At 37.4% G+C, this 15723-nt stretch overlaps 1 protein-coding gene across 1 annotated transcript in view; it reads left to right on the top strand.

Annotated features, from left to right (window-relative positions):
- Positions 1–5725, top strand: part of ZMAT2 (zinc finger matrin-type 2) — a 70208-nt gene extending 64483 nt beyond the window's left edge. The window contains exons 5-6 of the mRNA XM_070746914.1: positions 938–1083; positions 3195–5725. Coding sequence (XP_070603015.1) covers positions 938–1083; positions 3195–3338 — 290 coding nt within the window. The 3' untranslated portion in view covers positions 3339–5725. The remainder of the gene's footprint in view (positions 1–937; positions 1084–3194) is intronic.
- Positions 5726–15723: the final 9998 nt, after the last annotated feature.

Below are 15723 nucleotides of genomic sequence, written 5' to 3'. Positions count from 1 at the left end.
CCCCAAACCATTATAGTAATTTATACTCTCATCCTCTGGAATGGTTTCTTCCTATACCAAATGCTCCTTACATTCTGTTAATTTCCCCCATCCCCAGGCCCCGAATTAGTTTAAAAACTGCTTTGCCACATTTTTTGATAATATGTGCCAGCAGTCTGGTACCTTCTTGGTTTATGTGGGCCACCCCTCATTTCCAGAACCCTGGCTTGTTCCCAAAGGTATTTTAAAGCTTTACAAATCCAAACATTCCTCCTAATATCTTTTCATTCAGGCACTAAGGCTATTCAGTTCTGTCTGTTTAATAGGGTTGGCATGTGGAATTGATAGCATTTTGAAGGAATCTGCTTTTAACAATCCTAGATTTCAGCATTCTACTCCATAAATATGGTTTCCAGGACTGAATGATTATTTTTGCTTTCATTAATGCCAATGTGTAACATTGCTCTTCTCCAATACTATCTGCCAGACTACAATGCATGGCATGTTATACCCACGAGCTTTAATTCTGTCAAGCAAGTCACCATGTGATTGAATGCCTAGAGCTTAGCCACCCATCTGTAGTATAAGTTATAAGTGCAGCAAATAAATGTAGGTTCATCCCTTGTCATATGCAGCATAATAAGTACTCTCAATATTATAAGGGCAGATATTCTAAAATTCATCTTTAACCCACCCCCCCAGAAACCTAGAAATACTAATCTAATTTGGAATATAGACTTAGATAAATGAGGATGGACACTTATATTATTCTAGGAGGGTGAAACACAGCAGAGTTAAAAGAAGTCTCAAAGTAATATTTATAGCAAGCTTTACTTATTTGTACAAAAATATTGTTCAGCTACAAGAAAACAATATATTCTGCATGTGTTGATTGTTAAAGTATTGATAAGGCTTTTAGGCAATTCCAAAAATATTTAATTGGTTCGTACTTTTCTAGATCAGAGGAATCTTGGTATGTCCATGAGAGTTGAACGTTCTACTCTGGACCAGGTGAAAAAACGTTTTGAAGTGAACAAGAAAAAAATGGAGGAGAAACAGAAGGATTATGACTTTGAGGAGAGGATGAAGGAGCTCAGAGAAGAGGTGAAGTATTACCCAGAAATTAAACAGGACATGATTGTAATAGAATACATCTTAAGCTGATAGATATTCTATTATGGTTATCTTGATGAAGAGTCATTTTTACATTGTCTTTAAAAAAGATGTGCAGCATTAATGATGATCGTCATTCTAGATTAGAGTGTCAAACTCAATTTCATTGAGGGCCACATCAAGGCTGTGTCTTATCTTGGGGCAGGGGGGGGGGCGTAACCAGCTTAACATCACTGGTCTCAGGGCACCTTTGGTGGCCCAAGTGCTCTGCCAGTGGAAACATGCTCCTGAGCTCCTTTTCCAGCCATGATGGCCTCCTGTAATCCTCTGCCAGGGAAAACAGAGTTTTGGAGAGCCACAGACGGGCCAATCTTTCGCTGTTTCCAAGGCAGCCCTATGGGCCAGATATAAGCATCCCATGGGCCGGATTTGACACCCCCGTTCTAGATGGAATTAGGTCTTTGTGCCAAATTCAGCACATTTACTATTCTGATATTGCCCAAGGGTTGCCTATCTTGAAAATGATTAGAAAGTTATTTTTGTTCCTTGTTTTCCCTAGTATAATAATAGGCAGAATATAGCATTCAAGATTTTTCTTATTGTGTATTTTATTGGCTTTGCAGCACAATCTAGTGAAATTGTGTATGAAGACTTCTAGTGATTAGGAAAACTATATACATTTCCCCTCTTTTAAAAAACCCCAGATGTGACAAAAATTAGAATTATATGTAATATAGAAATATTGTACAGGCAGATATGTTGTCTGTCCTGCTCAGTAAAACAAAATTGATTTTTAAACATTTATTATATCTAAAACTGAAATTGGAAGATCTGAAGAAGATTTTCAGAAGTCATAGGACTATCTTTAATACCACTCACAGGCACTCCCTAGAAACAAAAGAAACCATTTGTTCTTTATTGCATGCACATATGCATATTTAATGAAGGTTGCAATATTAAGATAGTTTTGCAAATTATCTTTACTGTTTAGCATAGAAGCACAATGGAGCAGGGAGGGAAGGAAGGAAGGAAGGAAGGGGGAATGAAAGAAAGGGAAAGGAAGGAAGGAAGACCTTGCAAAGTATCTTTTTTGTTATTCTTTTATGCAATCTTCTGTCATTTGAAAGTGACCTACATGATGATCCCTTGCTTTGTTTCCTTGCAACACCTCTTCTCCTGCCACCTATAATGTTAATTAAAATGCAAAAGAGTGACTGGACAAATCACTTAGAACTGAGTATCAGAATGGGACCTTGAACTTGTTCTTCTGGCACTTGAACCATTGCTATAAGAATTAAAAAATGGGATTTTTGGCATGACTGATCATCTTTATAAAATGAGAGATTCAGAATTTGCTTTTGGAATTTTGGAAACAAGAAATAACATAGAAACTATGTATATGAATATATGATTTTATTCAGGTTACCCTAATAATCACTTCAAGACATGTTTTAGATCTCTTGGTTGTGTGGATAGTTAATATAAAAAAGTCCTGCAATGTCATGCAAGCTTTTGCAGCCTTAACAACTGCTGAGAAACCATTAACCAATGTCCCACTTCAACATCTCCCAAAACAAGCATGGCTGCTTTCCAGGTCTTACGATCTCACAGAACAACAAAATATTTTGATTAGAGCTGTAGAAGTCCTTTGATGCCAGAGTCATTCAAAACACAGCTTATGTTCTGCTGAGCAGCTGTCATCAGGCTGTTCCAAGAGTTCTCAGCTGCTGACATTGCCTTCTGGCATCATTCAGCAACACATTTATAACAGGGCATTAATACAGAATCCATGTGATTGTTTTCAAGGAAAGCTGTATTTCTATTACTATTAATTTCAGATGAAGTCTTCAGTACTGACAGCAAATGAATGTTCTCCCATACAATCAGCATCTTCTCTTGGCACTTTGGTATTTGTGCCTTTGGGTTGCTTTTCTTTCATTGTTGCTTTGCGATGAGCCATTTTTCTTCCACTCATTTTGTTTCTTCTTCAGATCAGAAAGCATGTTGTCTCAATTGCCTTATTTCTGATATTGGTCTTTCTTTTCAGAGATTTTGATTATGTAAGCAAGTTTGGATAAAAAGAGTTATTTCCTGTGTTGCAGGAGGAAAAGGCCAAAGCCTACAAAAAGGAAAAACAGAGAGAGAAGAAAAGGAGGGCAGAGGAAGACTTGACATTTGAAGAGGACGATGAAATGGCTGCTGTAATGGGTTTCTCTGGTTTTGGATCAACTAAGAAAAACTACTGATAAGCCAGAAACTGTATTTTGAATGGCTACGGTTTATGTCCTGATGATGCTTCAAAATCTTAGAAAGACTTTGCAAAGACTTTGTATCTAAACAATCTGATACAAGTTGGGAAACAATTCCACACTTCCCATGTGAGACTGATTCTGCTCGACCATAATTAAAACTTCCCTGGTTGAAAAGATAGCACCACATTTGCCTGTGTGTTGATAACTCTAAATCTCAAATAAAAATAACATCTTCCCTCCCTTGATACCCTGGCAATATTCAAGGATACATCTTTTCTCAAGATCTGCTTGAAATGCACACACACTTTCACACAAAATTCTGTGGAGATTATAGAGTAATTTTAAGCACTAAATTCCTCTTGGCCTTGTCTGCAGCTGCAGTTTTCCGTGCAGGTTCTGTTTGCTTTTTACTTTGTATTGTGTGCATGAGAGATATGCTACTGGGTATGCTTTTTTCTTTTAATAAACTCATAAAAATCCAGTGCAATGGGGTTTTAAAAACTGTTTTATAAAGTGTTTATATACAAGGTGGGAAGAGGATAGATTCATATACACTATTATTTTTCAAAACTCACAGGAGATTATTATCCGTACTGAGCAAGTTATTGTCTTTTTTGGCTTGGGTGCTAAAAGGGTATGAGCAATAGCGTGTGCACGGGTGCCAACATTTGTAATGTAGTGCCCTCCCCGTGCATGCACACAACCCCTGCACTGCCTTCCCCCCCCCCAGGCATGCACACAGGCCTCACTGAAGCTTCCGGTATGCCCATTAGACTGTTTTTCGCTCTCCCCAGGGTTCAGGAAAGGTTCAGTCAGAAGTTCCGTAATGAAACGGAGGTGGAGCTGCCCTACTATATACCTTCAGATAGTTGCAACCAAGCCTTGCACACTGTGGTCCATTTCTTCTGCAGCTGGAATGCTTTCCTGAAGGCCCCTCTAGCCAATAACAGAGCTCTGGATTGATCCAGATATCTGTTATTGGCTACAGAGGCCTTCAGGAAAGTCTTGCTGGTTGCAGAAGAAATGGGACAAGGTGTGTAAGGCCTGGCTGCAATTGTCCAAAGCCGAAGAAGTTCCTGAAGACTTCTGACAGAGAAAAGGAGGCTGAGGGTGAGCATACAAGTGAACTTCCCATTGCCTGTTGGGTCATTTTCACTGTCCCCAAGCTTCAGCAGGCTTTCCTGAAGCCTGGGGAGAATGAAAATGGCCAAAAAAAAGGCTGAAAATCATCTGGCCAGCACGCGCAGGCGTGCTGGTGCTCACATAGGGCAATGCCCTCAGATATGGCTCCGCATGCCAACTGTGCATGACATACGTTCACCATATAGATAGTGAATTATCTGAGAATTTGGTAAGATTAGGCCAATTGGATTTTTTTTCCTGAAATAGCAGTAAATGATGCTCTGCTGTAAAAATAGAGACATTTTTCATCAAGAAAAAAATTGCCCAGTGAGATTGCCTGTATTTTTAAAAAAGTGAAATCTCCAATTTAAAGATTTTCCAAGGTTAGAATAGTAAAATGCCCTTTGGGCTTAATGCAAGTGTTGAGATGGAATCCCAGATGAATCTCTTTTCTATTAAAGTAGAATGAGCCTTGCCAGTATCTTGCCACTGGCCATATTGAATAGATATCGCTGAGTTTTATCAGAACAGATGGGGTTTTGATAGAGAAGAAGGCGCTTTCTTGCCATCTTGATTCAGAGTACAGAAATGTTATCAGTGCTGCTCTAGCTGCTGTTTATGCCCCATGTCATTTTCATTGCTTTCTTAATTTTAGTTCAGCCAACCCCACTGTGACTCATTCATCGGTTTAGGAGGATTTACATCTAGCATGACTGATTTTCATAGTCTCTCCCTTATAGTGATGGGATCATTGTTCTTGCTTTTCTCCTCACTTTAATTAAATCTTACGTTCTTTCAAATGCAGGTAGAATAAATCCTACAATGTTTTCTGCTGTTTTAATTCTTTAATCTTAGACTGCTGACAGCTTCATTGCTTCGGATATTTCCACTTCAATTCAGATTATAATCCCCCCTGAAGATGTCATTGAAATGATACAAAGCCTGTAGCACTGCTAGCAGAGATTCAAATGTCCTTGGAGACTTGATCCTTTAAAATAAAATAAAAAAATACCTGCTTAATGTGCCTCAGATTCCTTCCATGCACCAAAGAGAAATGAACATTTAATTCCAACAATGTTCCTATTTGCATTCAAACCATAAAATAAAAAATGAAACCTATGACTAAATATTCTAGACAATTTGAAAAGAGGAGGCACAAAAATAGAATTACAATGCTGTGTTAATTCTTTACATTGCACATTAAAATATGGAATATTTTGAATAATTTTACCTGAATAAATTTACCCAATGTTGCAACATGTTCATTGTACCTTGGTTAGTACTGATGAGAAATAGTATACTAGTTTACTATAATCCAGGAGATTTCTGATACAGGTGAGCAGTGAATATGCTGTCCTAGTGTTCTAAACCTAATACTAGCTGTGTTGGTGTAAGTTTCAAAGAGATTCCTCTGTTCTACATATTGTTAAAAGATGTTGCAATTGAAGCACAACTCTTTTATCTGCACTTTATGGGTGGGGGAAATCAATGACTACTTAGCTTTAGCAGTGACTATATTAAATGGGTATTTAGTGGTGGGTATTTTAGTCTCAGAGATTGACTAGTACTTGCTGGAAAATAAATGTGATTGGCATTCATGTTTTGCTTATGAGTTCCCATATACGTTTAATCTTTAGGGAATCGGAATGCTGTTCTGAACGGGCCTTTGATTTGATATAGCATTGTTCTTTTTGTGCTTGAAAAGGTTAACATAGAAATGTTTACTGTTTTAAACCATACAATACAAAAATAGCAGTGATGTCCAATTTTTTACACTTAAGTTTTGATAATGTATTATCAAATTTTGAATAATTGTCTTAATGAAGAATAACATATTCAATAAGCTACAGAATCATATTAATTGCTAGTTAATATGACAAAAGGAGAAGGCGCTCCTCTGCACAATATAATGTGTATCTTTGTGCATCAGTGTGGATAGAAAGAGGAATGTAATTCCTGTGGTATTTTCTTCTCCGTTTCCTATTAGAAGCCTTTTACCTATATTCAAGCCTAAGGGTATCTTCCTCTATGGGGCCAGAGCATCTGCCTGCACATGCAGTATTTCTGCCAGTTTTTCCTATCCCAGCGCTGGAGGTTTTCTCTGAGTCGTGGTGGGGGGAATGTCTTTGTCTTGGGCACTTGCTGAGAGTAATGGTGTGCGTAGTGGCAGAGATACAGACTCCTGCTGGATTCCCAGCAGCAGGAACTGCCTCTAGCCAAGGATGCAAAACATGTTTTGAAAGAAAATAATATTTAGACAAAAATCTAGAGAATTTTTTTTCCTGCAAAGATCATTAACCCCAAATTCCCCATTCAACTTTTTGTTTACCAAAACTAACCCTTTGATTTCCTGCTGCTCAAATCAGTTCTTTATTCCAACTGCTAGTCATCCAGCCATAGTTCAGATTTACCTGATCTGAGTAAGCATGCAGGAGATCCTTTGTTATCTTTTTCATGTCTGTGTGTGTCATGTTCTTCCCAGGGAGCTGAGGACTGCATAGGCTGATATTGGTGATTTTAAAAAAATCTGATTCTTTCTTGAATGGATGCTGATTGTTTAGGCAGAAATTCTGTATTATAATTTCTCACTACATGTAGGCCTCAATGATCACAACTGAACCGAAAATTTTGGTCATAAATTGTTGCAGTCCTTAAGTGGTCACCAAAACTGACTGATTCATTTTTTCAACCGCTTTTAGTACAGTTGTAAAGTGAGCCACGGTTGTTATGCAAATCACTTAACCATTAAGTGAACCATGTATTTATTAAAGAAATCCATTCTCATGAAAGCAAAAAATGTCAGAAACAGGCTAAAAAAGTCACAAATAATTTCATGTCAACAAAGGATGCTTCCATCAGTCATAAAATGCAAGTCAGTTGTCAAGCATCAAAGGGTAATTATGTGATTGTGTCCGTTTGTGTGTGCACAGGCAGTTCTTAACTCCAAGAAAAGGTCATAACATTTTGAGATCCATTGTAATTTCATTGGTTGTTAAGTGACTGGTCATTAAACAAGCATTACATGTAGGTTTATTTTACCTCTTCTATAATTTTGTTTTCCAGTTTTAACAGATCAGGATTTTGAAAATGCTTTGTATCCATTATGGGAATACTGATGATTAAGCTTCTGCTGGGGTTTCTTCTTATTGTTGATCCATCTAATGCACGAATGTGGTTGGTAATAACTGCCAAAATAATGATACATTTCCCTCCTTTAACTACTATTCTTCTCAACCAGGATGATTTTTTTTCTAAAGTTTTCTGTATACGCACCTGTTCACAAGTACACAAGAATTTTTTTAAAAACAAAAATGAAATTATAGAAAAACCAGACACTGACACGCAAAAGCAGTTTTTTAAAAAAATAATATGCCTAATATGAGGCTGTGTATGGGCAGAAAAAAACACACACCTGTAATTTTAAGGACAAATTCAAAATTTTAAAATATATTTAATATTTCCCAAAATATAATCAGATTTAAATATATTGTTTTAGGATTTTTCAAAACCCTTTCACAGATGGGAGAAAATGCCTTGTTCAAAGCCGTGTGCTTTCTAAATTTATTTCAAAGCCTTTTTTAAAAGTTAGAATTAGGTGAATTTTATGTGATTGCAATACTCTAAATTAATTGAAATATATCTTGAAGAAAATAATGGCATGAAAGAGAAATACAGTATATCAAAAGGGCCTACTCTACAATTCTGAAAGGTAGTGTTCTGATGCAGTCTGAGGTATGCCCACTTGTTTTTTAGCATTTTTTGCTACTTCACTTTAGCATGCCCTTTTGCATTATTTTGGACTTAGAAAGAGATAACTTAGTTGAATAAAGCCTGTTACTTTCTGGGGGGTTTTCTAAAAATTTTAAGAATGTCTGGCAAACTGTTACTCTTTTTGTTTGTTTTTGTGGCATTTAATTATGTATCAAATTATATCAATTAATTTTAAACATTGTGATAGTCTGAAAAACAGTTTTGATTAACTTGGAAACTTTTTCATCTGATTTGTAGTGCCAATCCTAGCTCCACCTGAAGAATAATTCTAGTGGATTTAGAAGCTTCCACATTACTTTACAATATATCAGTTAGATCCAGTTGAACAAGCAGATTACAGTTACATCACAGGATGTTTCTAACTACCGGTATGTCTCTTCCATTATAGAGAACTGTAGCCACATTTCTGTCTATAATAAATTTTGTTTTTACAATTCTTTGCAAAGAGCAGAAGACTAATAATAGTGACTGTTTGTATAGTTTTGTCTTCTAAGTAGAAAAGGCAAGATTTTGGAAGACTTAGGATACATTGTCTTCTAAGTCTTCCTAAATCTTGCCTTTTCTACTTAGAAGACAAAACTATACAAACAGTATTCTCTGGTTTCCCTATTCTCTAACAGAGGTCTCTAAGCCCCTATCCATGGGCTACCCCCAGTACTCGGCTTGCCAGAAACGGACATGCACACAAGCAAAGCCCCATCCATGGGATTCAGGCAGCACATGAAACACACTGCCTTCAGTCTGCAGAAAACCCTCTCCATTGAGCCAGTTCCTGGTGCTCAAAAAGTTGGGGGCCATGCAGGGATGGGTTACTGCCCGGACTGGGGGGGGGGATACAGTGAGGTAGCGATAATGGAGCTCCCCCCAGAGCACCCAATTTGCACTGAAAGATGTTGAAATAAAACGGAGGGTGTCCTGCATAAGACACGCCCACAGTGTGGTAGTAAAAATGTTGATAGCCCTTCATTGGGGCCATGGCTTTAGCAAATGCTTCCGTACCATGTGTATTGAAGGAATCCTATCTTTAAAAAAAGCTAATGTTTTCTAGTCAAATATTCCAGGCAAATATTTCATAGGTGATCTTTATTCAGTATAAGAATTGGTTTATATTGTTCTGTTTTATACGTGCGCATGCCTATGGGTTCTTCGTAGAACTGATTTTGACCCCAGTATATTAGTGACTCCCTTTAAGGGCAGGAAACCAGAGTCTGGTGTTGGAAGGCAGCCTGTCTTTATACAACTGCTTGCAGGAGGTTGGGACTGTTCAGCATTCTTTGCAGGCTTGAAATGAATGTAAAATATTACACACCGTTAGGACTTTTGAATGTCATTTATGAACTTGAAAAGTTCTGTTCCTTTGTGTCCTAGACATAAAAATTAATGAGCCAGTTGCAGAGTGTTTGTTTGCTGATGAAGCACAATATAACTTATTAACTTTTTATCTAGCTCCCATAGCAGACAGTATTATATAGAATTAAATCTTTGGGTCTTAGATTTTCTTCTATATTCCCTACCTAACACTGTGTTTCTTCTTTACCACTTCATTATTATTTTTCAATTCTCCTTCCTTTCTCCTGTCAGTTTTTAAAAAATTTTCTATTGGAGGATATGGAAAGAAAATGGACTGGAGATGTTTAATTATACAGTAATGTTTTGTTCAGTACAATTGCTTCTGCAGTTGTTCGTCTATGCCAACCTCAGATAATATGTAATAGAATGTTCATATACCAAAATTATTGAGGTTCTGGTTAAAATAACATATGAAAAGAATTCTAAAATGATTTGGAGAGATACATATACACAAAATTGTGCATAAATTACATCTGTATACTACTCCAAGGACATTTGTCAATTTTCTGATACACACATACAGCCAATACAGTACATTTATAATAACAAGAGGCCTCACAGAGACTAGAATTTAACAAGTGGATGACATTGAGGGAAACAAAGCTGCTTATCAGCTGCAATAGACACATTCTCTTATCGAAGCTGGGGGATTTTAAGACACTCTTAAGTTTGGTCTATTATTGTGCATACCGGATTATCAGGCATGAATTCCTTTATCTTCTGTAATTTTGTTCTCTTCTCTAATACTCCCCACAAAACATTAATGCCTCTGCTATCCATTCATTCCTGCCCCATTTATCCTTCAAATCCCCTTTTCACAGTCTGCTTTCCTTAGTTTATTATTAAAACCCATTACTTTTTCAGGGAAGGAAGGAAGGATTTCTTTGCTGTTTTCCATATATTTCCATATACTTTGATACATTAAATGTTAAAGTGTATTATACTTTCACTCCAATTAACTAATGATACAGCTTTAATAATATACTATAGTAGTACGTGTTTATAAGAGCAAGTGCATGGGAAGGACATTGTAGATCAGTGTTTCCCAACCTTGACAACTTGAGGATATTTGAACTTCAACTCCCAGAATTCCCCAGCCAGCATTTGCTGGCTGGGGAATTCTGGGAGTTGAAGTCCAAATACCTTCAAGTTGCCAAGGTTGGGAAACACTGTTGTAGATGACCAAATTTGATACTGCCACCATCAGACACTTGGGCTATGATACTGAGAGTACAGTGATCCCTCGAGTTTCTCTTTCTTTCCTTCTCTCTCTTTCTCTATCTCTCCCCCTCTTGCTGGCGGGCGGCGGGCGGGCGAGCGGGGGCATCAGCGAGGAGCCGGGGTTTCCCCTTTGCGTGGGCGGCTGGGAAACCCCGATCTTCGTCTGCTCGCTGCTGCTGCGCCGAGCAGATCAGCTGCTGGGCGGCCGAAGGAACCTTCCCTGGGTCTTCCCCCTCTTGCGGGCGGGCGGGCGAGCGGCGGGCATCAGCGAGGAGCCGGGGTTTCCCCTTTGCGTGGGCGGCCGGGAAGACCCAGGGAAGGTTCCTTCGGCCGCCCAGCAGCTGGTCTGCTCATTAGCGCAGCAGCAGCGAGGAGCCGAATCGGGTTTCCCCTTTGCGTGGGCGGCGGGGAACGCAAACTCCACCATCTACGCATGCGCGGCCATAGAAAAAAAGAGCGCGCATGCGCAGATGGTGTTTTTACTTCCGCAACCCTACATCGCAAAAAATCGATTATCGCGAGGGGTCTTGGAACGGAACCCTCGCGATAATAGAGGGATCACTGTATAGCATTGATCAGGTGCTCAAGGAGAATATAACTATACGTACTGCATAAAAAAATAAAGGGAACACTCAAATAACATATCCTAGATCTGAATGAATGAAATATTCTCATTGAATACTTTGTTCTGTACAAAGTTGAATGTGCACAACAGCATGTGATATTGATTGTCAATCAGTGTTGCTTCCTAAGTGGACAGTTTGATTTCACAGAAGTTTGATTTACTTGGAGTTATATTGTGTTGTTTAAGTGTTCCCTTTATTTTTTTGAGTAGAGTATATTCTCTATGGAAAGACAGAAGACAAATGGCTATACTTTCAAAACATGGCAATGCTGCTATATTCGGTATTGGCTTCTATGACATGGAGGTTAAATAGATACTGTACTTGACTCAGGTCTGTTGATTTGAAACATACAAATAGATTTCAATTAAATAAGTGGTATATGAGTAGGTGAATTATCTGAGAGTAGATAGAAGTCTTAGGTGGATATCTAGGAGTCAATCTGTAATATAAAATTCTTTTTCATTTTGAAAATAGCAATTTCAAAGGAAATGTAATTTAGAAAAACATTCTATTTTACATATCAGAATTAATGGCAGCCAATATGTATTCTTCCCCCCAATAGAACACAATGTGAACCGCCATGTTTGTCTTAATCCATGGCTGTCTCTCAATTTTGAAAATTTACCAGAATATGGTAACTAAGAGACTGAACCATAAGTTGGGAAATTAATTATTCAAATCTCATTTCTGCAATGTTGTCACTCACTCATCCACCACCCAGTCTTTCTTCTGGGATAATACAGCTTATCTGACCTAAAGTACAAGGTTGTAAGAACTTCTAACACTGAAGGGAAGATAGGGCAGCATTTTAACACTCCAATGCACATATTTACAATGCATATTGTAAATTGTATATTTTCTTTTATAACTTGTCATTTTAATTAATGCTTCCATGTAATTCAAAGAAAGATTGAATACATTCCGGCATCCAATCAGTACTGGTAGGAACTGAAAAACTCATCATTTCAGATAGTCAGAGAGCTGTAACCAGAAATAAGGGATGGCTGATTGTGATAGATACCTGAATTTGTCTATCGTGATTAGGAAATTAAGTTACCATATGATTGCTTCAATTTCACACTCTGAATATTGTTTCCAGTTTTGATTAGTAACCACTTCCTTTAGGGTTTCTGCATAGATTCTGCATAGGTTTCTGAGTGTTGTGAAGATTTGTGTAAAATCAAACTGAACAAGCAACTCTCTGAATATAATAGAAGTGAAGAATAGAAAAACTCATAGACGGGGTTTTTTTTTTGTTTTACAGAATGGATCAGCTGAGCTGGATGTTCAGCCTGAGAATATCATTCTAGGAATTCCTTTTAGAATAGTCTTAAACATCTTATTCTGGATTCCTTGCTTTCTGCAAGCTATTAGAAGTTCTCATTTTCAGAGGTAAATGAGAAATAATATACTAACTGCTTTGACATAAGAAAATATCTTTCAATGTATATGTGGATATATCAATATAAAGATATATTAGAAAATATATACCATTTTATGTATCTTAAAACTATTTGATCTTGAACTATAATTCCACAATTGTTTTTTATACACACTGATCACCAAGTTGGTATCTTCTGCTCTCTATATTAAATTTCCTTTTATTATTTTCTAATTCTGTAACCAAAGCATCCCAGAATATAATTAAAGTTTTATTAAACATTTCCTTCACCTCCTTATCCAAATAATTTATAAAAATATTGAATGGTGCTAAGTTCCAGATTGAACATTGCGCATGCTGTTCAGAGTCTCCTTCCAATTTAATAAGCAAATGTTGATGAGCACTCTTGGATGATGATGATTATTATTGTTGTTGTTGTTGTTGTTATTATTAGCATTATCATTATTATTATTATCATCATCATTTATTAGATTTGTATGCCGCCCTTCTCCGTTATAGCTAAATGTGGATCCACCTAATAAATGTGTCATTTATCTATATTTAATTACGGTAGCTTTAAAACTGTTAGGCTGTTGGGTGAAGTATCTCATCATTCTGTGACTTAAAGAAGCAGCTACTTCAATGTCCTTCACAGTCTACAAAATGGACAGCTACAATGAACTAGTTAAGACTGACATGCTTTTTTTCTGTGTCAACATGCTATCTTGAAGCAAATTATTCTAGGAATTTATGAGATTTCTGCAAAAAAAGGGTTACTACTTATAGGTGTATTTACTAAATTCATGTGATCAATACATAACACAAGTTGTAATTCTGCCCCAGATGGAAATGTTTCCCATTATTCTGCTTCTTTCTCTTCCTCTCAGTTTCATCATGATGGTATCTTGTCTCAATCTGTCTTCCATTTTTCTGTAGCAAGGGTTGTTTTAAAAATAGCCTTTAATGTTGGAAGTGGATAACTTTCTTCCCTCCTCTCACTTGTTCCTTTGTCTGATCTGTGATTTTCATTTATGGTGGATGAAAGAAAATGCCTCCAAAACTTTGAATATTTAATATGAGGGAAGGAAGGGAAGATAACTGTTAACCATTGGGGGGCACTTTTATCTCTCATCTGATTTATGTCCCCCCCCAAAAAAAAAGGCAAAAAACCCCACCACACTTCTTCAAAATCTCCTAAATTGATAGTTTACAGATTATTTCTTTCTTTACTGCTAAATTGCACTCTGGAATGTTTTGTTCAGAAGACTGTTGTGTGCATAATATTCTTTGATTAATGCCAGGAGACACCCCTGGCTGTTTTCACCCACCTAAATTATGACTAGGAGGATAAGTGAGCCAGCAACCTTCTGCAAATGGGATCCGAGATGGTTGACTGGAGAAGGAGACAAAATTGTATCCAAAGAATGATGAGGATGCTAATGTATGAGATGAAATGGAACAGCTCTCTGTGGGGCCAGGCCACCAAACAAAACAGGAATCCTGAGGGAGCAAGGTTAAAATATATTCCAGATGAGTGTGCTTCTTGAAACAGTATATTGTTTCCATTGATTGGAATTATTGTGAATCTACTTGAATAACTAAATCTTGGCTTAAACAATGCTTTGAATATTCAGTTGTCAGTGAGGTATCAGAATAAAATGAGTCTTTTTGGCAGACGGTTTATGCTGCCTGCAGAGGGAAACCATTCAAAGTACCGAACCCTAAGAACCACTGCATGCAAACACACATATCACATCACCATAAATCCCTGTGCTAGTCCAGAGCAATGGACTGCAGTCAATTTACTTCAGCCTCCTGGCCCTTTGTGAAAAGGTTAATGTAAAACCTGTAGAACAGCTTCTTTCCCCAGGCACTGCTGGAGTCCATGAGATTAGACACAGTTGGAATTCTTGTGGCTCCAGAAGGATGGGTGTTACGAAAGGAGGGAGAGGGGGGAGCTACATGATTCAGTGCTGATGGAATCACCCTTGATCTATCTGTCTGGGATATAATCCTCGCTTCAGTAATTAAAATAATAATAATAATCAGTATTACAAGGAAAATGGTGTACAGTAAAATGTAATCAATTCCCTAGAAGCTTAACCATCTGTTAAAGGTTAAATCTGTGAAGAGTATAATGTCAGGGTATTGTGCATTTGTCCTTTGATGCATTGGGCTCTCTAATCTAGCCTAATGTTGAGAGAGAAGCAAACGTAGAAAGGGAGGAATTCTCATAATCCCCAAACAACATTAATGTTGTCTTCAGTCTGGGGAACAGTTATATCCTCAGGGGTTCTCATAGATCCTTATGATGTTTGAATTCCCCTGAAACCATCACCAAGCCACAATTTCTATCTACTTGCAAAGAACAAGCCATTGCAAATGAATTATTGCTGCTACTATGGTTTATAAGCATGGCCTTGAGGCATAAATCTTCATGGATCTTTTAGTTTTTAAATGAGACCTCCTTGAAACCAACTTCAAATCACAAATTGCATTTCTCTGCACGGAATGTGACATGATTATTATGCATCTGATAATTGGGAGTGCAGCTATAGTTCCAAAACCTGGCTCTGGATATTCAGGATTTTACTTAATATTTACTTGAAGGTATCATTAAAACATGTGGCACATTCATCTACACAAATGAACTGTTACAGTAATGCAACTTGTTATTTCTGACTACTATCATAGTGCAAAAGTTCCAAAGCATGAGAAAGAGATGCTGAATTTTGTGTGTCTATGCATGGCTGACATTTCAAACAAAACATCCATAAGATTTTGTGCAGCAAAAATACTAAAACCAGAGGAAACAAAATGGAACCATTGAGGGACCAATTCCAATGATAATGTTTTGTGGATTGAAAGAATAACCCTCAGCAAAGGTCTAAAAGGTATCTTTCAATTA

Source organism: Erythrolamprus reginae, chromosome 3, assembly GCF_031021105.1.
Source record: "Erythrolamprus reginae isolate rEryReg1 chromosome 3, rEryReg1.hap1, whole genome shotgun sequence".
Taxonomy (NCBI): domain Eukaryota; kingdom Metazoa; phylum Chordata; class Lepidosauria; order Squamata; family Dipsadidae; genus Erythrolamprus; species Erythrolamprus reginae.
This window is presented reverse-complemented; position numbering and strand designations above follow the sequence as displayed.